At 39.1% G+C, this 27,872-nt stretch overlaps 2 protein-coding genes across 2 annotated transcripts; both read right to left on the bottom strand.

Annotated features, from left to right (window-relative positions):
* Window positions 1-551: 551 nt before the first annotated feature.
* Window positions 552-5,219, bottom strand: LOC103710885 (3-methyl-2-oxobutanoate hydroxymethyltransferase 1, mitochondrial-like). Its single transcript, XM_008796806.4, has 5 exons — window positions 4,721-5,219; window positions 4,420-4,626; window positions 4,188-4,334; window positions 1,158-1,211; window positions 552-1,076 (listed from the first exon to the last, which is right to left on the bottom strand). The coding sequence occupies exons 1-5, from the start codon at window positions 5,087-5,089 to the stop codon at window positions 822-824; spliced, it is 1,032 nt and encodes a 343-aa protein (XP_008795028.2). The 5' UTR covers window positions 5,090-5,219; the 3' UTR covers window positions 552-821.
* Window positions 5,220-7,535: 2,316 nt separating this feature from the next.
* LOC103710884 lies at window positions 7,536-22,815 on the bottom strand. The gene is made up of 8 exons (XM_008796805.4): window positions 19,682-22,815; window positions 19,500-19,603; window positions 18,045-18,114; window positions 13,701-14,510; window positions 12,571-12,773; window positions 11,418-11,541; window positions 10,349-10,555; window positions 7,536-7,986 (listed from the first exon to the last, which is right to left on the bottom strand). The coding sequence occupies exons 1-8, from the start codon at window positions 22,523-22,525 to the stop codon at window positions 7,843-7,845; spliced, it is 4,506 nt and encodes a 1,501-aa protein (XP_008795027.2). The 5' UTR covers window positions 22,526-22,815; the 3' UTR covers window positions 7,536-7,842.
* Between the last annotated feature and the right edge of the window lie 5,057 nt (window positions 22,816-27,872).

The following is a 27,872-nucleotide window of genomic DNA, read 5'->3' on the forward strand; positions in this document are numbered from 1 at the left end:
GCAGTGAAGGCATTAAAGAAGTGTAATACAACTAGTATACCAATGAGCATCAAAACAATAGAAAAAGAAAGGAGAGAAAGGAACTACAAGGTGAGGAAGTAGGCTTGACAAGTTACATTAGTCGCACACTTATAAGACCCTCCTACCTTCCATCATGTCTTAAAGCTGGTTGCTGCCTCTATCTCATAACCAAATCTTCTAACAACCTCAATTTTACTTCAAGTAACTAAATTTTTTTCGGGAAAAAGAAAAAAAAATCCTGCATGCCATAGAAAAGATGTGAGAATAGAGATGGCAGATTAGTCACTAAAATTATTTCGGGAAAAAGAAAAAAATATCCTGCAAGCCATAGAAAAGATGTGTGAATAGAGATGGCAGATTAGTCACTAAAATTATTTCGGGAAAAAGAAAAAAATATCCTGCAAGCCATAAAAAAGATGTGTGAATAGAACTTGATATGTTTTCTAGACTATAATCAAAGAGCTCCAAAAATAAATACATGCACCTGCTTCGATTTCCTACCCCCTGGAAAAACACCAAAACAAAGCATATATATGACAAGCTCTAGAACCACACTCCTGTACTTATTGAGAGTAAGAGAAACATGTTTGGGCCAGATATAAATTTAAGCGAAGAAACATCTTGTAGTGTGAAAATAAAAAACATTTTAGCAAAAAGATCCATATCCATTTCCATTCTGCAAGGGGCAGCTTTTTCTTGGAAAAAAAATGTTTGCTAAACCATCCTTACGAGGAAAAAGAAAATAGAAACATAAGATAAAACTATCAGAGAGACCTGGCTGTTGAAAGCAAAATCCACACTCAGCATGTGTCTTTCGAAGGTCTCCCAGCTGTCTCAACATTCTCAGCAGCAGCAGCAGCTGCTGTGGCAGCTTCATTCAAGCCCATCTTTTGTAGCTCGTACAGAAACCCATCAACATCAGTTGCACTTATTCTGTATGGCGTGTAAGCTGCACCTGGAAATGATCGGTTTTCCACTTCTTGTTTGTACTCTGATAGAGCCTTGTTGATGGCATCCCCCACATGCCCAAATTGTTTGCAGAATTTAGGAGTAACCTGCCAGATGGTTAAGAACAAATGTGCACATTTAAAGATCCTTTTGGATTGTGAAGAACAAGAATACTGTCTAGCACTAACCTTAGCATGATGAGGGTGTTGTAACATGCCCAGCAAGTCATGGTAAACTAGCACCTGTATGGAATGGACATTAATTGACGTAAATATGACATTAAAAATATGTTCTTAAAGCTCAGCCGAAGGAGGAGCAGGAGGAGGACGAGGAGGAGAATTTCTTCAGTATTAAAAAATACAACCAAAAAATATTTTTAAAACAAGGTTAGGTTTCTGCATTAGAAAGACTATGAACCAAAATGTTTTCACTATTATGGTCTGCAGTAAAATAGTAAATTGTAAATTTCAGTTATGTCATTAAATGAGATCATAGACATCTTCAATTTCCTTGTCAACACAACCTTTCCAAATCCTTCCCCACAACCTTCATCTACAGTTGAAGTCCTCTAGTCCTTTACCCTAATTCTTTCACCTGATTCCACATCTCATAATACCAAGATAGCTTTTCTTTTTAGAGAAACTAGTAGCGGATATGGCAGCAGGGTTGTACTTCCCAACTCTGGTACATGAATACAAATAACAAATTGCCAGGTTTTCTGTTTTTAATAATTTTTCTCCATGCATCCAACAGAATTAAGAAGAGTTTCAGCTGTCACTCATATAGCGCATGGTAGCTGTAAGAAACCAACAAGAAGTGAGCTGCCATTCTCCAAATTAAAAATACGTGCTAAAACTTAGCACAAAACAGCAGACTAATGATTGAACTAACTAAGACACAACACAAGCAATAAGGGTGCAATAACCATAAGAAAAAAGAAAATTTAAGAGATTTGTTCATTTTTAAAGATCAGTGTACTTCTCATGAAAGTAAATAAAGCAGAAAAAAAAATGGAGTCATACCCGACAAAGAAAAATGAGTGATGTGATCAGAAAGTGGCCCAGAAGCCTAACCGAATGACCCCTCAATAACTTTTTGTCCTAGCCTGGCCTATGAAGACTAACAAATCTTTGAATCACAAATTCTACAGAGCTATCAATTGTTATCAACTGATTCCCTCAATATAGATCCAAGGGTTCTAATAATATATTCTGATCACGAAAACCATCAGTGTTTTAGGTCTACCTGACAACATCATTCTTTGGTAAGAGTCTCAAAAGGTTGAATGTCATCGCCTTAAATTTAAGCATAGTCTTTAGTTTCCCTGGCCTTACTAAATTCCTTATAAAGGTAACTTTTCTAGTCTACATATTCAGCTTATCAATTGCAGTACTCCACCACTATAGATTTGAAATCTAACATATGACTACAAGAAAATTCTTTCTTCACAAAACAGGCAGCAAGAAAGAGCTTCAGATCCTACAATAATGAGTCCCTCCTTATGACACAAAAACATCTAAGGTATAGTGGTTTTTGGACTAGGAGTGCCTTATTAGACATTTTATTATAACTCCTATCTACCTCTTGCATCTTTTAAGATTTTTGGTTTTGCAGCTAGGACCATTCCCCCTCTTATACATAATAACACGTTCTTTTATATTTCATCATTTTTGCCTTTTATATTTCTCCATTTTTCCATCTTGTTCATTTCATCCTAAATTTCATGCAGCCATGTTTTGCTTTTCAGTTTGTTTATCCCTGCAATTATATCACTCATGTTAGTTATTTCCAAATATATTAGCAACTGCCAAAGTAGTTAAATTTCACTGGCTTCTTGGTTACTCTTTCTCCAGCAATTACATCACTTGAATCAGATCAAGTTTGGTTCACCATGCTCTAGGAAGCCGAAGCTTACAATTTACTTGCCTGAAATTCTGAAATGTTTTGCACCATGATCATCTCATACTCCACGCTAAAGATGGTGTTTCTTACACATAAATCTTACCATATCAAACGAATCTATTTAAAGAGTTAGGGAAATTAAGATTGCCAGTAACCAACCTCAAGAAACATAATTCACCATTCGAGTACAATATTCCTATTATGCTACAAACAAATTGCCACAAGCAACACATTGTGCATTCTACCCTCATCTATAAATACACCACTAAGCAATCCAACAACAGATTGGCCATTCTTTCTATTCCTGAAGACCCTTCTATGCTAGAACTACGTGCACATATCTATCATACATCACAAATGACAAAATTAACATGCAAACTCCTTGGTAATGTCGGAACCCTTTCATGTCCCCTAGCATATCATTTCTAGTTATGTATTATACTAAATTTACCAAGTAATAATCCAACAAATATTGCAACTGGTCAGCATTACCATTTCTAATCAAGTGCTATAAGCTATGTACCATTGTCAACCATAGTGGTCTTACAATAATTGTTCTTCATACAATGATCAAATGGCACTTGTAGTACATCTCCCATTTTCTTGGCCTCCACCAGGCTGCACTTCTCCTGGGCATTTCCTTGCTATCCTCCTTTCCATACTTAAATAAATTTAGATAACGGAAGTTGTTGATAAGACAATGTGGTATCAACCAACTACTTATAAATAAAAAAAGGCGGTGGAGTGGCATCAAGCGGACAAATTGTTCTGACTAAATCATAATATAATTCCTCATTCTAACATTCTCTTTGCCCATGGTCAAATAAATGACGCAATCTTTGACTCCCAGGAAATACAAATTTAGAATCTCTTAGATAATCGGGAAAAAATCAAATGGAACTAGCAATCATTTACTCCCTATCTCCACAACTAATTATAAAGTATAATTGCCTTTTTCATTCAGCAAATGATTAGGCAAGTCAGATCAAGCTATTCTACAAGCAATTTAAAGAATTTATACTTGCTTCCCAAATCAAATGCAAAAGAACATATCAGGACACAGCCACTGGATTCTACACATCCTAATGTTAACAATATCTATAAATGTGTAACAGCCCTCCAATCATAACAATTTTAGATTCTCTTGGCCTTGTCTAATGTCGAAGAGACATAAAGGATAGATGCTTCTCCAGTAGTGATTCCAGATGCAGTTGATCTTCTTTTGCTTAATGTTTTGTTACATGCAAAACGAAATTAAATGGATTTCCTACAGCAGTTCAGCGGAGAAACTTGGGGCCAGCTGGGGATGAACAAACCTGACCACTGCAGAACGGCCCGGCCCCAATGCCAATGGTTGGAATTTGGAGGGAAGAACTAGCTGCAGCTGCCACCGGTGCCGGCACGCACTCCAAGACAATCGAAAAGCATCCAGCCTCCTGCAAGGCGAGCGCAGTCTCCACAACCTGCACCAGAGCTTTCCAGTTACCTATGAAAGCCAGCGAAGATATACCATTCAAAATCACCATCCAGGTGGCGAAAAGGAGAGACCTTGACAGCACTGGTGACCGTCTTGCCCTGGGGCCTGAAGCCGCCGAGCACGCTGATGGCCTGTGGAGTTAGACCAACGTGCCCCATGACCGCAATCCCGGCCTCGACGATCGCCTTGGCCGCCGTGATTCTAGAGGGGGCGCCCCCTTCCAGCTTGATGGCGTCCATCCCACCTTCCTTGAGAAACCTCACCGCCGTGTCCACCGCCTGCCCTGCCATCGATCCAAGAATCATTAACAAGAAACGAGATTTTTTTAAAAAAAGTTTTTTTTTTTGTAGTGAGAGATAGAGGGGTAAAGACCTGGGAGGGGGAGGACTCATAGGAGCCGAAGGGCAGGTCGCCGACGAGGAGCGGGCGGGAGGCGCCGCGGGCGACTGCGCGGCAGTGGACAAGCATCTGATCAAGGGAGACGGGGAGGGTGGTGTCGTGGCCGTGGACGACCATGGCGGCGGAGTCGCCGACGAGGCAGACGTCGATGCCAGCGGAGTCGATGTGGACGGCGGAGGGGTAGTCGTAGGCGGTGACCATGGTGATGGGCTCACCGCGCTGGTGCTTCTGCCGGAGGTGGGTCACCGTCACCCGCCGGTTCGGGCTCTGCGGCTTCGGCCCGCCATACACCGTGTTCTCCGGCATGTTGCTCATCAGCCGCCTCGCCACCTGCCGCAGCATCCTTTTCTTTTTGGTTTGCACTTCCTCTCCTTCCTCAATCCTCCTCGGCGCCGCAGACAAGGGGGATTTTTTGATAGAGAGATACTGGGGCCGGGGAGACGGGGAGATCCAGCTTGATTTGGAATCGGCTACTTACATGGAAAATTTTGACACGTTACGAGATGCGTACACACGGGCAAAGATTCACGGCGCTACGAAAAGCAACAATTTATATTTTTTGTTATGTTACTACTAGTCAAAGCACGTGTATCATAAAGAGAAATTATTGGTTATTTTATTACATCTCTGATGGGAGGAACATTTACCAAATACTGTGAATGTGGGTTTTATCAGAGGTTTACTGGATGATACCCGGTTAAAGGTGAAAATATTATTAAGTTTGATAAAAATATTATTTCAATTCATATTTTCAAGCTTCATAAAGATGAAAACATGTTATGTAGATTGTGATAATAATAAAGTTCTATAAACTGAAAACCATACGACAAGTATAATTAGCATAAGAGTTGTCTTTATCCCAAAATATTCCTAGTAGATCGATTGATAATACGCTTGTTAAGCATAGCTTGGATGGCTATAAATCTATCATAACCATCTAGCAATGTCTAAATATACAACACAAACTGATAAATAGACTTCCTTATAATTGGAAAAAGGACCTCTTTTTTGAACTTAATTTTCTTCTGTAACCTCCTTACTTTTTTTTTAATTTTAATCCTCAATAGATGAAAAGGTCAGAAAAGAAATTGCAGACGTAATGTCATCATCTAATTTGACAAAATAATATATTCAAAAATATTTTTAAGAGAATGCCCATTGCTAAGGGCACAAAGGGCTGATCACATGGTATGATAATATAGACAGTAATCCCATGCAGGCGTGGGAGAAATTGCAATTGTAGAAAGAATTCTCCTGATCAATTTATTTTGCTCTCCGGTTATTGCTTGAAACAAAAGTTGCGATCCATGGTTCCGCACTTACTGCCCCCTTCTGTTGTTTTCTCCTCTCCAAGGCTTCTCGAAGTAGCGGTGCCACAAAGATTAAAAAATTTCTATATGCCCTACTTAGTTTATAATCATGCCATTTTATTTAGGAGAGCTCTGGCTTAGGAGTCCTACGTCTTAGAATTTCTTACTTTTTTTAAATCTAAACAACAATTTTTAAAATGTCATACTTTTTCCCAATTTCCCCTCCAAAAAGAAAACCTGCAAAATGCTCTCCTTCCCTGGAGTAAACAAGGCTTTGGAGAATGACATATTTATCCTCTTAACATAATGGCATATAATTTTTCCCTACCCAGCAAATGCCACAATGGGGGCGTTTGGTATGGAGTGATCGTCCTAAGATTAAGAGTGATGTGGATGGAGGTGATGAGATCACTGCGTTTGGTTGCACCACGGTAATCCTATGTAGCGGTGATCTTAAATCACCTCCACTCCTCAATTTACCTCCCAACTCGGTGATGGGATATCCGTCCTTGAGGTCGAGAATCCAAGATCACCCCAGGGCAGTGATCCTGGGTTGAAAGTTAAAGATAAAAATACCCCTCAAGTTAGCAGAAAAATTGATATATCAATACCATCAATATATATATATATATATATATATATATATATATTATGTTGATATTATATATTATATTAATGATATACATTATATTATAATATATTACTAATCATATTATTATTGAAGGATAATTTTAAATTCTAGTAGAAATATATTATTATATTTTATATTTATATAATGAAAATATTTAATATATTACTATATTACTCCTATTTACCTTATTTTTTCATCAAAATAATTATTAGTATTAAAAAATCTATTATAATTATAAATAAAAATATTATTCTATATGAAAAATAACATATTTTTATAAGATTAATAATTTATAGGAGTAAAAAATATATTTTTATAGAATATATTAATAATTAATATATTGATAAATATATTAATATTTTATTATAATATATTTTATATGATTAATAAATATATGATAAGAACTACTAAAAGTAGAATATGTGACAAAATTATGAAGTTATTATAGAAATTAGTATATTAACTTACATTTTTAATTCATGAGAATTAAAAATATATAAAAAATCCATCTAAGATATATTCAGAATATTTGTGGTATTATGTAGTCAATGATCTTGCATCTCCGTACCATACCAAACAAGTTACTCATAAATATCCGAAAATTTTTAATCACTGGATCATGGCCTACCAAACATATTGATCTTAAATTACCGGAGATCAAATCACCCCAGCATTCGGATCACCAGGAATCTTAAATCACCGTGGTGATCCTGTTGGGGTTACCAAATGCCCCCAATAATCCCAACCGGTTGTCATCATATTTCCATGCAAACTTAAGATTTTCGGCATCCGGTTAAAATGAGGGCCCTTCGCTCTGTTCAGAACTGTTGTTCGGATTATTTAACTGGAGAATTGATCCAGATCTCATATGAAGAATTCTGAGATCTTATATTAAGAATATTTGCACAAGGATATGGTTTTCAGGCAATAGACACAGCAGAACGACAAATGTAATAGCACGAGAATGTCTCTGTACAAGCCCTACCTCATGCTTTTGACCAGCATCACCAACCTCTCACAAGGATAACTTTCACGGTCGCCTTGAAAAAGGCGCTCTCTTCTTTTTCCAACTTACGGATCTTCTAAAGTATGTGCTCGCTGCAACGACCATCAACCAGAAGGCAGTAAATACCAACTGTAGAAATGAATTTTGATCACAATTGAAATGTGCCCAAGTCTTGACCATGCCGAGTAAGTTTAACACCCCTCCCACCAATCCATTGAAGCCGATAAGAGAGATCAAGGTTGTGAATGAGCAGCTTCAGACTGTCTGCCTCATCCAGCTCCATTGCCCTATCCTGCAGAGATGAAAACCATACGTGGTGCTTCAAACTGGGGCGGAAAAAGATCTCTTCATTGTTTAATCTTCTAAATGCTGAACTGAGTTAACAAAGTAAGGGCAGCAGTGAACGTGAGATTCCAGAGGGAATATACATGGATCCTACATGCATCGGCTGAAGGGCCCTCATTAAGAGGAGGCTAGTTGTGTGGTTCGCATTATGTTTAGGCAGCATTCACCTATGCATCTAACAGCACATTATACAGCATGACAAGCACAAGAGGCTACAAGTCTTCACTATTTGCTATGAAGTAATTTCATGATTCTTTATTTTAATACAAAATGCTTTTCTTTAAGAAAAATCTGGTTATAAGCAATCAAAGAATTTTCTTCAACAGCGACTCAGGCAAAGTCAAGGATCCAATGGCACTACACCAAGCATATTATGCTTCTACTTCTAGAAATGCTGCAAGAACCAAGGATGACATGCTAAAAAAAAATACGTAGGAAGAACTTGAAGATATCCCAAAAGATGTAGTAATTAATGTTCAAACACTGATAAGTCTGATATACCTGCTAGTGTCATATATTATCTTTGCTTTCAAATTTTCCATTTCGGGCACAAAGTCATCAATATACATTTTCAGCAGGAACTCAAGTTTGGAATCATGATTACAAAGTCGTAAACATCCTTTATGGCCAGAACTGTGTCAGTTTATATTTCACTTTGAATATAGAGCAAGCATATCAGCATGTAGGACAAAAAATTATTAACTCAAAGCGCATTTCTTCATTGATTTCTATTAAAAAAAAAACTTTTCATGAGAGAGAATTGGATAAATCCATTTTCTATTTAAAAAATGTACAGATCAATTAGGATAGGATAAGACAGTTTTCAGGAGCTGAATGGGAAAAATGCAACAGAATGCATAAGGAGAAGGGATACTATCATCGAGTCCAGCCACTCAGAACTTAAGGTACACTTGCAGCCCTTGATTAAATCACCAATAATTTTAAAGTAATCGCCAAAAGAAAAGATCTGAGGATTTTCCCTTGAAAGGAGCCTATTTGGATTTGGAGGACATCTTTAAAATACCACGGTGTAGGAAATGTGTGAGGGGAAGACAATTAGAACATACTGGTCCAATGCTAATTGCATGTGCCATTTGGGTGACAAAACTTAATGGAGAATGACTTGAAAGTTGTGGGAAGAAAGGGGTAGCTGGAGGTGCAATGCCAATAAAAGGCCTTCATTCTCTCTTCTTGAGAACTCCAAGTAAGAGGAGGAAGTGTAGATCAAGATTCTAGAGTGCCATTCCTCACCAGCAAATACAGGGTGTACTGTGTCGGCTTAGTTCGGTACCACTATAATATGGGGGCTCAATGTGTCTCCATACTGACGTGCTGTACTGACTTCAACAGCATACCATGTGCCAGTAGAGGGATGTGATGCACTTTACCATACCAGTAAGGTACTAATACAGGGCGCTATACCCAAGGCTTAAAACATTGGCATGGATTAAATTCTAAGTAGGCAAAGAGAAAAGAATAGATTTCTTTTGTCTCATGGATGTACTGGGGCTAGACTTAGAAGATTCAGAAATTGTGACACCTGGTTTCCAAATCAGTAGTCTAGGCATATAAAAGGATAAGAAGGCTTTCTAAAGATAAATAGTAGAGATCAAGGGAACACCAAATGTAGGTTCTTTTCACCTTCAAGGATGAGAAATTTTGTAAGGTTACTAGTAACATTTGCCGAAGAACATAAATAAAATTTGTCATAAGAATGACCCTCAACTACAGTTGTCACCACCTTCGTCAAGAAACCTCGAGTTAAATTTTGATATCAGGTCCTTCAGGTGACATCAGCCTGCCTAGAATCCACTGGGTTGCATAGCTGCATATTCCACTTTGTGCCATTTAGAATGTCAAGAGAAGATATATAAAATGAATGCTCCTGTACTGAAAAGAATCAAGTATTGGGACACATCTTTTAAAATGGTTTGTAAGAAAACATGACCTAGTAAAAAGAATAAACATTTATGTCGTCTTGTTTATCTGATGTAAAATGCAATTTGCTAGCAAAAGATCATTAAAAAACAAGGGAAAACAAGTCAGGGGAGAAATTCCGGGCAAAGATGCTTGAAAATCCAATATAAAGGAGAACAGTGACAGAATCAAGGAATGCAGTAGATTGGTGTAGAAAATCAACTAATCAATCAATAACAGTTTTCCTCAAACAAAAACAAATAAATAATTGACTTATTGATGCATTTTAATGGAAAATTACCACTTGAAGATGTCACTAAAACATCCATTAAGCAGGTATAAGAAAGTAACAGACACTCGTAATATAAAAATGTCTTAAGTGCATCAGCTACCTGAGCATTGACCCCTTTAGTGTGCCCTATTATGTTTGCCATTATACTTGATCGAGAAGAATTAGGTGAAAATCCTTCCCATGGAGGAACAAAAATGAGTTTAGTGCATTGGACAGGAACAAGACTTCTGCTGAGCTTCTCCCACCAGGCCGTTCCAAGAGACCACCATCTAATCATCAGTCCATTCTCAGAGAAAGCAACGAGCCCCTATTTCAGGAGAGACCTTGTTAGAATACATGCAAGAATGAGCATTCTTGATTACATGGTATGGGCCTATACAACTCTTCAACTGTTCGATTTGCTGAAAAAAATTACAGGGTTATGCTTTCAAATATTAATGTTGTCAAACCTAAAACCTGTATCAAATGTAGGAACTGATGCTTGCAGTTTATTTGGCTACCAGAATACAACAGTGTAGTGAATTTCTGTGTGTTTGTGTGTGGTGATGTTTTGCGTATTTTATTGAAGTAAACCATTTATTAGGAAACTGGAACTACAACTTGACAACTGAAGCATGTCCTTGAAAAAATAAGAAAAGTGTGCAATTTCAGGACAACGCCATCATGGAGATTTATGTAACAACAGATGCAAAGCAAAGTTAATAGTCATGTTTGAAGATATCATTTAAAATATTCTAGAAAAATAATTAGCATCAATATGCCTTATAGCATCATAAACAACTTCTAAACATAATATAGTATGACAAACTGTATTTTAGCCCAGCAGTTGCAGTCCACCTTTATTTTTTTGGAAGGAGATTCTGGGTTTCAACCTTGCGAGGTGTTTCCAAGCATATTGACTCCACCTAATTCTAATTAGTAGCATTCCCACCAATATACTCAAAATATTAAAAAGGAAGGTATGACATTCCATTTAGTAAACAATGGAAATGATCATTAAACAGGAGCTAAAATGAAGACTGTCATGCTACCAAAAATGCCAATGCATAAGACATGAACCAGCAGACACATCATGTACAAAAGAACCCAACGCAACCCAAATATCAGGATACTGGATACACATTTGCAAACATAGGTTCTTTAAATGCAAAATGTCTAGGATACTCAACCTCTCCATCTGGCGAGAAACTCAAAGCTGTTATTGCTGTACTGATCCTTGAATTTGAAGCTCCTTCAAGCAAAATTGGAAGACCTGGAGGTCCACTTGCATCCAGAATCTTTATTTTTGTCACACTACAAGAAAACAAAAACATAATTATATCAACAAGAGAAAGCAAACTGTGAAAGAGTGTAATGTCAAAGTTGAAATCAGGTATTTATTAGACTGCATAAACACCAAGCGAAAGATCAAACATGATGTATGCTAACATCCCAAAACTTGTGCAAATTAAGCTCCAATTTTCAATCTGTAGCATTTTACATTGTTATACACTATGGAATCCTCACATCTATTCAACCATTAACAAAGATTCTAATGTCTCAGATAAGATATCAAGCCTCAAATTTTTAGCAGAATAAGAACCATCAGCTGAATCCTGTTGAACTATCAAACAGGGCAATTTTATAAACAAAGGAAGCTAACAAATGCATGGACCCGATACACACACACACAGAGAGAGAGAGAGAGAGAGAGAGAGAGAGAGAGAGAGAGAGAGAGAGAGAGAGAAAGAGAGAGAGCATTCCCCTTTATCTGATACAAGATATTAACTCAAGAGGACAATCATGTAGAGTCAATTTACTTAAAGGCCTTTCCTTTTAACTCAATATGGTTTGTTATTCTCTATAAGGAAATTTCAGAACCTACTTTTACAATCTTTAAACCAAAGGCCCGATTGTTGTGTCAGTTTTATGGATCAAGGTAACATCTATTAAAGATTGTGAATATTCATATCCAACAGAAAAATGTGACTCAACCCTCTGGCAAGACAATTTTAGGCAAGAGAAGACCTACCATGAAACCCAAAAGGGCAACTGTTAAGCAGGGGACTAGTGATATGCCTTACACAGTTTAAGCTCATGAAGTTAGTGCTCAACCTTCTAAGTTCCTCTAAACTTGAAAAGAGTGAAGATAGATGTAAAATGGCCAGGTTTAGAACTGTTACAGTATCATTCTAAAGAAGCCACCATACGCTCATATATTATCATAAAGTTGATTAACTAGTAGAGGGTCTTGGATTAGATTGCCAATTTGCTTCTGAACAACTAACAACCTTACACTGTGTAGATTATTACATCTTATTTGTCATTTATTTTTCAACATACCTTTCCACATCATATACACAAATAGTAGCACTGTGAATATCTCCAATAGCATCTCCAACAGCCAAACGTGTTGCTCTCCCATTCAGAGCAATCATAGGAAATACACGTGCAATTTCCCTTAAAGCAAGCATTGAGGTGTGAAGGCAAACCTTGCGCATCACTAAGTTGCTAGGGTCCATGGTCTGTAAAACATAGCTTACAACCTGCAAAATCTGCAATTTGTCAGCAGGGTTTTTGATCCATATAATAGAAGGGAGACGAAGAGACATAAAATTCATAAAGTGCACCATGCAAACTTGAATGTTTCCCATGTACAGAACTCTGACCATGTGTATACACCCTCCAGATGTGACTCATGATACCATGTAAAAAATTACAGGTTAGAATGGTGGTCAAAAGGTCTGTATTCTCCTTTTGTGTCCAGTGTTATTCAGGTAAACACATGATACAGTTATCCAGGTGTCAAGTGTTCCAGCATCCAGAAGAATCTGATACAGGTACTTTCAAGGAATTTAGGACAAAAGCTGTCTTTATCTTAAAACTACTTGTGAAGAAATATATGGATGATTTTAGATAATTAATCATTAATTGGAGAAATTGCTCCATAAGTTTATAGCACTGATGAAACAAAGGCTAAATGTTCTATTAGGCTTCGCAATGTTTATATAGAATGCCAAAAGTTGACATATACTGGTGACAGCATCATAATTGTATGATTTAAGGTGTCAAGGAATTTTATTAAGTGTCCAAGTGTTTGACATGATAAGAAAACTTTTCTTTTTTGAGAACACAAAAACAAAAAATAAAATGTCTAGGTGGCACTATACATATCACATTAGCAAGAAACCACTAGATTGTAGAAGTGAGAACCAACTAATGATTTTGTAATAACACTGTAATATGCATCAGAACTAATAGCCCACCAGCAAGCAAATTGTAGTATGATTTTTTATGTAGGTAAGTGGACAAAGTTAACGTCCGAGACGTGACAATAAACAAGCATATGAAGAGAAACATAGAAACTAAAAGCCATCGTCATCAGTACTGATGTTAAACTGTAAATATATGTAAGAAGGAAATCACAAGAACAACTCTTTTATTCATTGTATCGAGCCAGTGGTAATACAAACCTTATCAAGATATGGAGCTAAAGGCTTTGGAGAGCCACGGACTACTCTGATAAGAGTTTTGAGTGATACAAGATGAACAGATGAATCAGAGGAAGTAGCCCAGATCTGGCCTTCTATTACATTTAGAAATCCTAAAACATCAGCCACTGCTAAACTAGGCAGAAGAGTCCCAACCAAAGCCTCCCGAATAGTAACAGCTACTGCTGGATTTTGTATCACATTACCATTCGGTGTGCCACCAAGACATTCAATCTGGAAAAAAATATCTCCAATAAGATGAGAAATTTCAGGGCCTAAGCATACTTTCCATGTGCTATCCATACCCTCTGCTAGAAGCTCTGCTGCAGTTGAGCTGTATAGGTCATTCATGGACATTACCAACTTAATTAGTTGGTTCACAACCTGCTTGGCAAGTATATCCTTTACTATGCTAGGGTACCAAACCACTAATGCTGCTGCAACAACGATATTTGAGGCCATCGCATCTTGGCTTGTCCCCCCAACCCATGAAGTCCACTCTTGAATCTCGAATGATTCCATCCAGGAACCTATGCTGGATGTTTCAAAATCAGCACTGCCAAGGTTGTTACCGGACTTATCTGAGCCTGTGTAGGTACTTAAAGATATATCACCAATATTTGAAAGAACATTCTCCTCTGTAACATCTAAAGGACTTGAAGGAGCTTCAGGAGATATGGTTTTCTGACTGCGAAGAGGATGTGGAATGGCACGTGGGGCTGCACAATGGAATAAAGAGCGTGCAGCCATGCGTACATGCTCATTAGGATCTTGCCAAAAACTCACTAAGAGCTGCACATATCGTAAGCCAAATTAGTTCTAGCCCCAGATAAAAATTGAGCTGACAAGGTTTCAAGAATACAAGTCTAGATTCTGATTGTTTAAGCGATGATGTTTAAAGCCTAGCTGATCATAAATGTTGAAAATGAAAAAAATAAAAGAAAAGAAAAGGCAAACACCAGAAAAACTGAGCATTGGCAAGAACTCATATGGCTTGGTAAACTAAGCTCAACAGGAAAAGAGAAAAAACTGGCACCTTTTAAGAACATTTTCTGTAACAAAAGTGACATTTTCATTAGAAAGATCAAAGAGAAAGCAGGAAATTGTTAATTAAGTGTCTGTTATTGCACATTGATTGATGAAGAGAAGTACATATTAAACTGTCACTTGAGTCCCACAAGAGAGGCAACAAACTTAAAAAAGAAGAGGAAAGAGATAGAGAAAGAAATGCAAAGAATTAACAGGTTGAAACCCTCCTTTGTCATATATATGCAATGAACTCTTTAACTAAGACAATATGCTTAAAAGAAAATTAGGAAACAAAGTAGATAACAAACCAAAGGATCATGACATGGCATGGACTACATGCTATAGATTCATGCTGCAAAATTACCAGCACCACACTCACAAACATGACGAATAAAAAATACATCCTGTAGGGCATAAGTCATGTGTATTAATCTAGTATGATAATGTAGCTCTATATTATAGTATATCAGCATGCATCAAATTGTGACAGGCCAGCATACTACAATATGCAGCAGTATTATATATATATATATATATATATATATATATATAAACTGGAAATTGGTTCACTAGAAAAAAGGAAGGAGGTACCAAACCCATTATTTTTTTCTAAAGCCAATCCCACCATCATTTTCCAAAACATTGTGTCTCATAAAGTCAAGTTTTGAGATGGAAAAACATTCAATCAAGGATCAAACAGAATTTCTTAACACCCCTCATCCCCCGCTTTACACCCACAAAGACCATAATTTTATTTTAAACCAGATAAACTGATTGAGAAACATAAATATATTTACTCTTCAGCTAATGTGTGGTTAAGCTTTAATATATAAAGATTTATTTCTGGTTTAAATTAAAAAAAACACAGTTTTTGATTTTCTCCCCCTTGAAACAATCAATGTATCAGAGAAAGACCTGAACTATTTTAGACTTTCAAAATGTTATTTGTTAGTAAAAGCTTGCTCATGCCACAAAGTGAAATATGTCCTTTAATTCAGAAGATTAAGGTGACTTGGGGACATCTCCCGACCAGGGCCGTCCTAAGCAGGCGCGGGTTGAGCATTCCGCCGACCTGTTCTAGGTGCAAGGTGGAGGAGTCATTCTATTTCAATATGATCGAGATGTGCGGGTGTGGAGACTTTTTGATATCCTGCCGAAGGCTCTGCACTAGTCTGGCTCCTTTACCTAGGCGCTCAGGAGGTGGTCCGGTACGCCTCAGACCCGGCATGTGGCCATCAGGGCTACTTATGTTGCTTATCACATTTGGCTGGCTAGAAACTCTTGGATATTCAGGGAGAGCAGTTCTATGCCAAGGCTCGTCTTGGAAAGGGTCCAAGTGCAGGCTGCGAAGATCACCCAAGCAGGTCCGCCTGGCGGGCTTTTGATAGCTTGGGGCACCTGGGACTCTGTCTCTGTTCGTGTAGCGTCTTGGATGGTGTACATCACCTGAAAGCCCCCACCCCTGAGCTTCCTCAAGGTCTACTTCAATGGATGTGTTTTGGATGGTGGCAGGAGGGATGGCGTGGATTTTGTGATCAGACGCCCGGACTCTAAAGTGGGGGCAGCCGAAGGAAGCTCGGTCTTCGGCATCTCAGTCTCTGGGGCGAAGCTGAGGGCAGCTTGGGTTGATTTTTGTCATGCTCGGCATGTGCTGCGGGCCAATGCCATCCTATTTTAGGGTGACTTGGCCATAATGATCGGTTAGATCCGGAGGCGTCCTGGGACGCCAGGAGACGCCACCCTCTGCTTCAGGACATCTGAGGCATGGCTAGTGGCAGTATCACCTTCAGAGCAAAGCATCTCTATATGGAAGCTAATGGAGTTGTGGACTTGGTGGCTTCCTTTGTGACAAATCACTCTGAGGGTTCTTTGGACTGGCGAGGGAGAGTTGTCTCTGGCGCTTCGTGACTTATTGTATTTTGACTTTTTTGGATGTATTCATACTACAATTGTATGAGTCATCCGGTGTAGCAAAAAAATGATTTAAGATGACAGTGAATATTTTTTATGATTTTCATGTTTAGTACTTTCGTTAAAGAAATGTTACGTTTTCTATCCATTTAATCACTTAGTGTATTTAAGAAAGTTCTTTTATTGAAAATAATTTTCCTTGACTTGATTGCAAGTTGGTAAGGGACTACATTTTTCTCCTGTGGCAATTAAGATTCTCATGTTTCACACAATTAAGAGGAAAATCACTAGAGAGACATTGACCCATGGTTGGTGGAATCATCCCAAACCGCCTGGTTCGGAGCGTCCCGAGGTGTACCGGCGGCGGATCAGAATGGTTTCGGCAACGAAAACGAGACCGACGATAGAGAGGGAGAAGGAGGACAAGGAGGAAAAGAGAGAGGCGGAGGAGGGAAAAAGAGGGAGATGAAGGAAGAGAGAGGAAGGTGGAGGTCGAAGAGCCGCCGCACGAAGGCGGCGGAGGTCGGAGAGCCGCAGAAGAGGGGCTCCACCTCCGGTCCCCTTTCGAAATAGGGGACCGAAGGGGGAGCCCCTCCTCCGCCTCCTCCGCGCGGTGGGTCCCCGGCCTCTCCCTTCTCTCTCTCTTTTGCTCTTTCCCATTCTCCCTCTCTCCCGCTTCTTCTACTGTGTCGGTACAGGCTCGGCATGGTAAGGCGCAGGCCTGTACTGATCCGTGCCGCCGGGCAACCGGTCCGAGGCCCGGTACCGGCACAATAGGCACTGCATTAACTTGCTAAATTTTGGAGAAAAGTTGTTAGAAATATATTTTCTTCTAAAAAGAAGTCATTCATGCTGCTTCCCTCCTTGCTAGTTTATGTGAAGATACTTGGATAAAGAACAATGCCTTACAGGAAAAGTTAATAGACTACTTTTTACCAACTTTTCTACCTACACATACTCAGACACACATAAATAATATACACAAATTTGTTTCTGTGTGTAAAAACACTGCATTGTTCCCTATGAAAGCCCACAGATATGCATCTCCATTATGGAACCCGCTTAATACCCTGCGTTCCCTAGTTATATTTCTAGGGTGCTCTTCGTGAAATGGTGATCACTTCTTTATTATATAAAAATTTCTAGTTTTTGCAAGAATGATGAGATGAAATATCAAACTGCAAAATTTTCTTTGACAGGAATGTCTTGGATTCACTCAACTTTTAAGCATATTTTGTTCAGTCTCATATTCAAGCAGTCAGAGGAAGATATTTATTCACATCAAGCAGTTAAAGAAATCTTGAGCATTTTATCTATGTTTAATGATGAGTTGATGACTACACTGGGATATAGAGAAGATGCCAAACCATTAGTATATTATGCAACCTGGAGTAAAGGAGGCTTTATATCTGGAACTTTCTCTGCAAAATTGCGAGTATAAAATGCTGCCAAAGCACTGCAAAAAACACCAAACAGATAAATCGCATTTCCCAACCTCAAGACACAAGAATTATGTTGGCCTCAAGCACATGCTCTTCAAGTTACAAATAATAAAATAAAATAATGACATAATCCAATAAGGGACAAACCAACATAGTCAATATCAGTTCCTATATAGTAATTGAAAAAAACAAGTGCTCACATGTATAAGGGCTCATGCACATACATGTGTGTCCATCTGTCTAGTATGTATGTATGTATACAAGTATGCATGCATGCATCTGTGCATGTTAAATTTTGCATCTTCCAAGTAGCAGTAGCTTCCAAACAAGACATGGCATATTATCAAACAGCTTAAAATGATGCTAAATAACCTTACATTCATATCTGCGTATTCATGGTAATTGTTTTAAGGAAAGTTTACCTAGCTACATATTGAAAGCAGGGCAAGTGTTGGAAGGGTAGAAGTAAAATGCAACAGAATCCACAATTGGGACAATAGTGCAGTAACTCAATTTTAATAGGTTATGTTCCTTTTAAGAGAAAATGAGGGTGGAGCGCATTACCAAAAGTCATCCTGCATTGTAATAGCCCCTACAAATCTGATAAGTTGTCTATAAAATGGCTTGCTATATTTGCCAATGATACAGCCCCCCCCCCCCCCCCCCCCCCCCCAATTGGAAACAGAAGTTTCAAACTTTGCTTATCATATAAAATTACAGTACTAGAACTCATTGGTCTCTATCACTTCTGTTCTTGATTGTAAAGCAGTATACCATTTGGGCTACAGCAAAAGTATTTTAAAAAACAAAACTACCATGCACCTCCATGTCAGATATTCCATATGAGGCAAGGATTGCTAACTCTCTTTTCCAAAACATACTTAGAAGTGAAATATTGGTAAAACTGATAGCCAATAGTGACCCTTGTGTGGCACTTTTCATTATCAAGAACCAGTTCGCAGAAGAATAAAGAGATAAGGGTTCAAGTTATAGTTATGACATACATTATTAGTCATTTGTTGTATTCACATCACATACAAGAGGATCATAACTTATTGAGTTGTTATATTGTCTTATTACACCCAAAAGTGGAATACTTGCACCATTGTACATTCGCAATCCACAGCTAGCTTGAATAGTTCCATCTATAATATTTATTATCTGCTCTCTTAGTTCATTTTATGTAGCTTTTAGGTTAATTTGAATAATATGAGCACAGTGGGGCAGAGACCGAGCCAATGAATTGACTTCTAGAGAAGTTGATCGAGGCTTGGTACAGCTTGTTCACATTATCCTATAAATAGAGCATGTTCAATCAGAAAATTACGGTCTGTTGATTGAAACTATTATTGATTTAAATATCATGTTTCATAGAGTAAAATAGTGAAAGAAATGGCACCTGCTAGCTGTTGCACTGGAATGAGATAAGCTGATCATGCGTTGGGCAAGAGACACTAATGCCAGGGATCTCATAGCACAAAATTCTGATGAAGCCTTCCAAAGCTGAAACATATCATGTATCTTAGAATTCATTGGAAGCCCTTAATATGTAAGGCATTGACAGAAGCCACTGAACATTACCTCAAGAGTAGCACGCAAGCCAGGAAACATCAATGTTAGGGAGCCTCTATTCCCTAGCACACCAGAAGCTATATAACACCCTTCTGGCTTGTAGACATTCATCTCATTCACTAGTAATTTATCTACTTCATGATCGACATCCCATAAATGTAGAAAACATAAGCTGAACCGAAGTAGAGATCCTTCGATTGATTCTTTTATAGGATGACTTTCAATTGTTTCCACATCAGAATTATCACTCAAACTTCCATGTTGAGAAGCCAATTCTTTAGTCTCAAGGTCAGAAACGAGAGTATTAACCTGTTTATCACTGCTATGCACCAAGTGCGGAGACATTAGAGACGATATGTCAAACTTCAAACTTGCAATACCAGGAAATGGGCAATAACATTTAACAGGATGTTTTATTTTTTGAGGAGTGCTCTGTGACGAAGCCTGCTTTGCAAAACGGCTTCCAGCCAAATCATGAGTGATGTCATGGACTGCTCCTAAAAGTGGTACCTTCACTCTACTGCTCTGTGCCAAAGAATTATTCAACTCAAGGGAACCAGTACTTGTTTGAGATTTGTCATCTGGAAGCACTGCACTCAGCCCCCTCTCACTCTTTGTAACACAAGATTGAGAACCATTTTTGAAAACTGGAAGACGCAATGATGATGCTGAAGTAGTTCCACCCAATATGCTGCCAGTGATAGAATTTTTGTTGATGCCCCTACAGAAATGATCGAACATCGAATGGGAAGCCGTTCCCCGAATAACTCGTTCTCGAGCACCAGATTTTACATCCCAAAGGTAAAGAACACTAACTGCATCTGATGATGATTGGAGATTTCTACATAGACAAGCTATGTAGCCTTTTGTGGTGTCCCATGCAACCATTGACGGGTAACTGGAATGTCCAGGAAACATTCTTTCAACACACAAGGTCTCAAGGGATACAAGAGCCACACATTGATCTTCCCCTACAGAAAGAAAACAGTTGTTCCATGGACGGTTGGTCCATGGTGGCGGCAATATGATTTGCCTAACTGGAGCTATGTGATGATGCATTACTGAAAGAAGATTGCCTGCATCCATATCCCAAATACGAACTGTACAATCCATGCTTCCTGAAATCAATGCTTGACGAAAACATTGCCCTTCAAAGCATGCAACCATACGATGTGCTGCCAAGCACAGAACAGCACCTGTGTGCCCTGAAAAAAATCGTTCCGATATGTACGGATAAATTTGAGATTTAACACTAGTGGCATCAGAATTCACTTCAGGAGACAAATTTGCAAATCTAAGCACTTCTATTTCGCCACTATAGAAACCATATACTACAGCATATGGAGAATAAAAATCTTCAGAGAGTACCATTGAAGATGATACAATCCGTTCGCTCAGCTCAGGACCATTGCTTTCAGGTTCTCTACATAGACCATTCGAACTGTTGGAGCCTTCAATGCAACTTTGCTGGGAACTTTTCTTTGCCCTGTCTTTTGCCTCATTCTGGCAACAGGAGGACCACGTCCCTGTCAGATCACCTGGAAAACCCCCTTCACCTACCAAATTACTCAGATAAGGCTTGCCCAAGTTATTATCTAACCTTGATTCAATTTTTTCAACTAGCCATTTTGTGATATAAGGTCTCCAAATTAATGACTCTCTAACTACAAAACAGAATGACTCAACCCGAACAAGACAGTGGTTCAACTGACAGAAACGAACAGATGCTTTCCTATCAAGTATGCAAGGCATGTCTGGAATTTTGCACAGAGCTTCAAACTCAAACATAGCACCTGAACCAGATATCCTGTATGCAATTGCCGCACCATTCGTATTCCACAGAGCAAACATCCTCACAGAGACTTCAGCCAAATTCTTGATTTCGGATCCACAAACACCATTATTGCCCTCGAGAAACATGCCTCCAATGAGTTGAGCCTTTGTTGAAGGGTCATCATTGTATAGCGAACTGCCCAGTAAGGAGATCTCACCAACTGTAACACCATCAGCTAGGCACTTGAACACACAATGATTCCCATAAACGAGAGCCAAGAGTTTCCTATCATCTGAAAAAGCCACCGCCTGCACTCCTTCACTCGAAACCTCCCCCAACGTGAATGCTGCAATGTCGGGCGAGGAGCTTCCGCGCGGAAGATTTGCACCTTGTCCGTCATGATCAGCCTCCGGCACTGCCAAGAACTGCGTTCTCCCATGCCCATCAACCAAGATCACATCTTGTTTATTCTTTGCCCCATCCTCCTCTACTGGGACCACGGCCATGGACTTCACTGGCCCAATCGACAAGCTCCCGTGGAAAACGGTCTGAAGTACGTTCATGGTACACGAGTCCACGATGACCACCGCGCACTTAGGCGCTCTTCTTGGGTGAGCTTCGCCATCTCCGGCGGCAACGTTCGGATGGTGGCCGGCGGCGGGATCAGAGGAGCTGCAAACGATACAGACGTAACGTGGGGACGAAGGGAGCGGCGATAGCAAGGACGGCGTCCCCGCCCACGGTGGCAGCCTCCGGCGGCGACGGCAGCGCCCGCTACCGGCGCTCCAGACGCAGATCACGCCATCAGCGCAGGCGCTGAACAATGCCGGGACCGGGTTAGGGCTCGGTTGTTCGGACTCGGCGGGCGTGCAGGTGACGAGGGCGGCGATGGGCGCCGCGTGGCCGCAGAGCACGGCCATCGGCCAGATATCGTGGGGGGCGGCGAGGTTCCACCAGACGATTGAGCCATCGAATCCGCCGGTATAGAGGGCGGGGGGATCGGGAAGGACGGCGGCGGCGGTGATCCGGTGGGGCGGAGGGGAGGCGGGCCACAGGCACGCGACGGAGGGGCACTTCATTTGCCCCCACTGGGGTTTCCTTTACCTTTGGGAGAGATAACAAGAGCGAGACATGGAGTCGGTTGGGTTCTTGGAAGGGAAAGTAGGAAAGGTAGAAAAGGACTTATAAGAGGAGATCGTTTCTGAAAGATCTGTAAGAGGAGATAGGTAAGGCGGTGAGGACACCGACGGCAATCTTGGGCTTTGGGCACAGCTTCCACGGCCGGAGGACGAAGTTAGGAGCGGATCGCGTGCACCGTCCGACGACCCTCGAGGGCGCAATCCAGCGAGGGTACAATTTCTCCTGAGGCACCGCACCTGCTGTAGGGTATAAATTTTCCTTGCCGGATATGAAGAGGTGCACCATTTGCACAACTGCACCAAAAGATCAAATCGAGGCAACATTAAGTGAGGCTGGGTGGCAATCGGAACATAAACGGATCAGATCACATACAGGCGGATCAGAAAATCATAAATCTGAATCCGACCTATTTATTAAACATGTCATAAATAACCCGTCATGTTTAATAAACAGGTAACCCGATCCGATCCGTTTAACCTGTTTAATAAACAGGTAAGCTGTTTGCCCAACCCGACCTGACCTGTTTAATCTGTTTGCCCAACCCGATCCATTTAACCTGTTTAGACCTATTTAACCTGCCCAACCCAACCTGTTTAACCTGCCCAATCCGACTTGTTTAGACCTGTTTAACCCGGTTTAACCTATTTAACCCGTTTAACCTGTTTAGACATGTTTAACATGCCCAACAGTTAAACGGATTACACGGTTTAAATGGGTCAGACATTTAAAATCCGTAGGTTAAATTGGTCGACCTGTTTACGACCCGAATCTGTTTAAGCCGAACCCAAACCTGTTTATGGCGGGTCGAACACGGATCGGATTGGCGGGTCGAGTCATATTTTGCCACCCCCGCTCAATCCTATAGAAGCACATGATGAATAAGCTCACAGGAATCAAGATTTATGATTGGCACGGTCCATTCCATATGGTGCATCGTCATACAGTGCACGTGTGCAGCAAATAATTTTTTTGAGATAAATACAGCTCCCGAAAATAAAAAATTTAATTAGCATGGTGCACCACTTACATGATGCATACGGTATAGGGCATAATTTTCTCTTGCTATGCCCGATCTTGGGGCTTTGAGCGATGATGGGTTTTAGCCCATTTCGGCTCCACCAAGCTCTATGATTAGACAATTAGGTGCGCCCACCAACCTATCAAGCCCAACGAGCCATCAACTATATATATATATATATATATATATATATATATATATATATATAATGAATGACGAAGATAAAACTTCCACAAATATTCTTGAGGATGATAGTGTTATTTTGATGATTAACAAGCAATTATCTAGAGCATGCTATAAGTTAAATTGATACTTCATTTATAAGTTCATTACTCTCAGTATATTTGTTTAATTGAAAATGGATAAATGGCCTTGTTCATTTGGATGAATCTAACCTTGAGAATGCAGCAAAGTGTGGTTTGAGTCGACCCATAGGTTGATTGGGTCGACCCCGGCACATCAAGAAGTCATCTGGCACACTCCTGCAAAAATGGCACAAATGAACAGTGAGTTGGGTCGACCCAAGGTAAGCATGAGTCGACCCAACCTCCAAAGAACCTCAAAACACAACAGAAGAATGCTCTCTGGATTTACTGAGAGGGTCGACCCACACAGTGGTTGAGTCGACCCAATCTTGAGTCGACCCAAACCCTGAGAGGGTCGACCCAAAGGCAAGACAGAAAGACAGACAGAAAATGGTTCTCTGGAATTACTGAGAGGGTCGACCCAAGAAGAAGTTGAGTCGACCCAAGTGAACTTTGAGTCGACCCAAAGAATGGTTGGGTCGACCCATGGGAAGGAAGGCTGAAATTGAGGTTTCTGTGGTTTCTGAGAGGGCCGACCCAAGGCAAAGTTGGGTCGACCCAAGGACAGGTTGAGCCGACCCAAACACGGGCTGAACAGTAACGGCTAGTTCTGCAACTGTACTTTTTGTCCTTCCCAAGGTGAGTAACGGCTAGTTTTTCAAATCTAACCATTGGGACTTGTCCTAAGAAGGTGGGAAGCTATTTAAAGGGGCACTATTCATCAGAGAGAACAACTTTTGAGTGGGATATCAAAGAATACACAAGAAAACAAAAGAGCCCTAATCTTCTTCATCAAGAGCTTCATTCAAGAATCAAAGAAAGGGATTGAGTAGATTCAAAGAGGCATCAAGAGCTCCATCCCTCCTTGAAGAGTGAAGCATCATTGACAAAGAAGAGCAAAGCCACTTCAAAGCGATAAATACTTTCTAACTCTTCTTTGTAGTTTATATTGTTTCATATGCTCATTTAGGAGTTTGAATCTTTTCTTTTTGTTTGTCAAACACTTTGTAAAGGTTCGTTGGTTAGCCCGCAAAACCAACAAAGGTTTTTGGTGAACCCGGAAAACCAAGTGTATAGGTTCGTTGGTGAGCCCGCAAAACCAACAAAGGTTTTTGGTGAACCCGGAAAACCAAGTGTATAGGTTCGTTGGTGAGCCCGCAAAACCAACAAAGGTTTTTGGTGAACCCGGAAAACCAAGTGTATAGGTTCGTTGGTGAGCCCGCAAAACCAACAAAGGTTTTTGGATTGTGACCCCGGAAAACAATCCAACTGTAATCCGCGGGATTATAGTGAATTCCCAAGGGGTCGCTTGGGGAGTGGACGTAGGTGCTAAGGAGAGCACCGAACCACTATACTTCTTGTTGTTTGTATTGTGATTTGTTTATTTCACTAACTCATCAATTAATATAAGTAAGATAGTTAAAATTAAGAGAAACCAATTCACCCCCCCCTCTTGGCTTGTCACCTTGGGCAACAAGTGGTATCAGAGCAAGGTGCTCCAATAGTACTCATTGATCTCACAATCAAGAGTTAAAGATCATGACAACCCAAGTGGGATGTTCTATGAGTGAGGGGCAATCCACAAATAGACCACCTCTATTTAATGGCACAAACTACACATACTGGAAAGCTAGGATGAGGATATTCATTCAAGCTTTAGACTATGAATTATGGTACATTGTTACTAGAGGCCCTCACTCACTCTCTCACACTATTAATGAAAAAGACTTAGCACAATTGAATGCTAATGCTATGAACATACTATATTGTGCTATCCATGAAACTGAATTTAATAAAATCTCTGCATGCTTATCTGCTAAGGAAATCTGGGATACTTTAGAAAATATTTATGACAAAATTCAGATTAGCTCACATGTGCTTCAATTACACACTAACAGTGAGCCTGCAGAAAAAGATGTTGAATCTCCCAATCCGGAAGAAAGAACAACAAATGAAGAATTCGGTGATGAAAACAAGGACCCATACCCAAACACCGAAAAATTCAAAAGCTTCCTAAAGACAAAGAAGAAGAGGAAGCAAGAAGAAAGGAAGAAAGAGATAAAAAGCAAGAAAGCCTTGACCAAGAAAGAGTCAAGCAAGAAAATGAAAGTGAGGAGCAACAATAATGATACTAGCTCCAAAGAACTACAAGAGGTAACTAACTTATGCCTTATGGCACAAGAAGATAAGGTAAAATCTGAATCTGATTTCACACCTAATGAATTTCAGGAAGAATTCTCTTATGATGAACTATTAAATGCTTTTCATGATTTGTATGGTGAATGTAGAAAATTAGCTACGAAAAATAAAAATCTTAAAAAGCTAAATCTGGAAATGTCAGAAGAAAGAAATTCTTCCGCTGAAATGAAAGACAAATTAAATTCTGAGAATGAACGCTTAAGATTAAATTCGGAAGAATTGATTCAGAAAAATCAGAATTTAATTAAAGAAAATCAAAACTTAAGTGAAGAAGTTAACCAATTGAAATCTTTTATTAACAAATTCACTGTAAGTTCAGAAAGATTAAAAACGATGTTTGAAAGCCAACATGCTGTTTTTGATAAATCAAGACTTGGCTGGATTCCTTTGCTCAATAATAAACCCCTAAAGAAAAAGGTAATTAATTCACCAAGCAAACCATCAAATAAGATAACTTGTTTCAAATATGAAAAGAATAGGCATAAAAACTTTACCTATTGTTTCAATACAAGCAAATCAAATGATAAAATTATTACAATTAAACAGATTTGGATTCCAAAAGGAACCATATGCACTAACTCCCAAAGACCCAAGCAAGCTTGGGTACCCAAAATGAAAATATGAGGGTGTAGATGTAGGTGTGCCAAGCTACCCATGGAATAAATGAAATTTTCATACAAATGGGTGCGTTGACACATAATTAAAGATAAGTCTCAATTTATTCATTAAATCTAGTATAAGGTTTAACATTCTACTTCATGTATTGAAATTATTTTTTTATGAAATTACGATACTCTCTGCATCAAAGTTTTTAAATGCCTCATATGTTAAATCTTATCTCAACGATTTTAGCATGAAACTTTCTAGTGCTTGCATCATAATAAGAAAACAATGAATGAATATGTATAACCTTCTCCTTTAAGTTTTTCAAAATCTAAATTTCTTCTCTAATATAAATGGTTGATGCTGATTTCATGCTAAAACTTTATTGAGCATAATACTTATGAAATCTTAGGTTATCCTTCGTGAAGGTATGAATGTAATTCATCATGTTATTATACCATTCATTCCTTATATGATTATCTGAAATGTATTATGATTTGCTTTATAAGTCTCATATATGCACTATGAATACCAAGATTAAAGAAACCTTTATTTTGGCATTAACTCATGCTAGTATGTACTTAGTCTCAAAAGACCTTGTCATTGACTTACTTAGATTAATTTCTGCAAGGTAAAAGTTTGCTACGCATGTTAATTAAGGAAACAAACAAAAAAAATAATTTCTAAATCTAAAGATGTTGTTTACATCATTGAGTTTTTCAAAAGCTTACATTGGCTTTGTTCTTGGCACTTAAATTAAAATATTTTCTGCATTGGCACAAACTCACAAAAAGGGTTCAAATGAAAAAGGTTTGCAAACTATGAAAATAAAATTGTATCATGGCATAGTTTTGAAAACCAATTTCTTATTGAGTTGTGCACAGAAAATAATATTGAATACAATTGTTTCTACACCAAGAACACCATAAATAAAATAGAGTTGATAGAATCCTTGAAAAAATGAAAAAGACAATGTTGTATGATAGTCATCTACTTAAATGATTTCTGTTAAAAGCTATCATCATTGCTTGTCATACATATGGTTTCTATTAGAAAACTCCTTTTGATCTTCTGAAAAATAGAAAATGATATATTGTATATCTTTTATATTTTTCAGTCATACATGTCATGCTTGATATGTTCTTATGAAAATAATGTCAA

Source organism: Phoenix dactylifera, chromosome 8, assembly GCF_009389715.1.
Source record: "Phoenix dactylifera cultivar Barhee BC4 chromosome 8, palm_55x_up_171113_PBpolish2nd_filt_p, whole genome shotgun sequence".
Lineage (NCBI taxonomy): Eukaryota > Viridiplantae > Streptophyta > Magnoliopsida > Arecales > Arecaceae > Phoenix > Phoenix dactylifera.

Bases quoted from the DNA above. Each gene is read 5' to 3' on its own strand.
- LOC103710885 (XM_008796806.4), bottom strand. From the start codon at position 5,089: ATGCTGCGGCAGGTGGCGAGGCGGCTGATGAGCAACATGCCGGAGAAC. The intron at 4,335-4,419 runs GTCTCTCCTTTT...GCTCTGGTGCAG, and splicing joins CGGTCACCAGTGCTGTCAAG to GTTGTGGAGACTGCGCTCGC. The intron at 1,077-1,157 runs GTTAGTGCTAGA...ACCATCTGGCAG, and splicing joins AACACCCTCATCATGCTAAG to GTTACTCCTAAATTCTGCAA.
- LOC103710884 (XM_008796805.4), bottom strand. From the start codon at position 22,525: ATGAAGTGCCCCTCCGTCGCGTGCCTGTGGCCCGCCTCCCCTCCGCCC. The intron at 19,604-19,681 runs GTAATGTTCAGT...GATATGTTTCAG, and splicing joins GCTTGCGTGCTACTCTTGAG to CTTTGGAAGGCTTCATCAGA. The intron at 14,511-18,044 runs GTTGCATAATAT...CGATATGTGCAG, and splicing joins TAAAGCCTCCTTTACTCCAG to CTCTTAGTGAGTTTTTGGCA.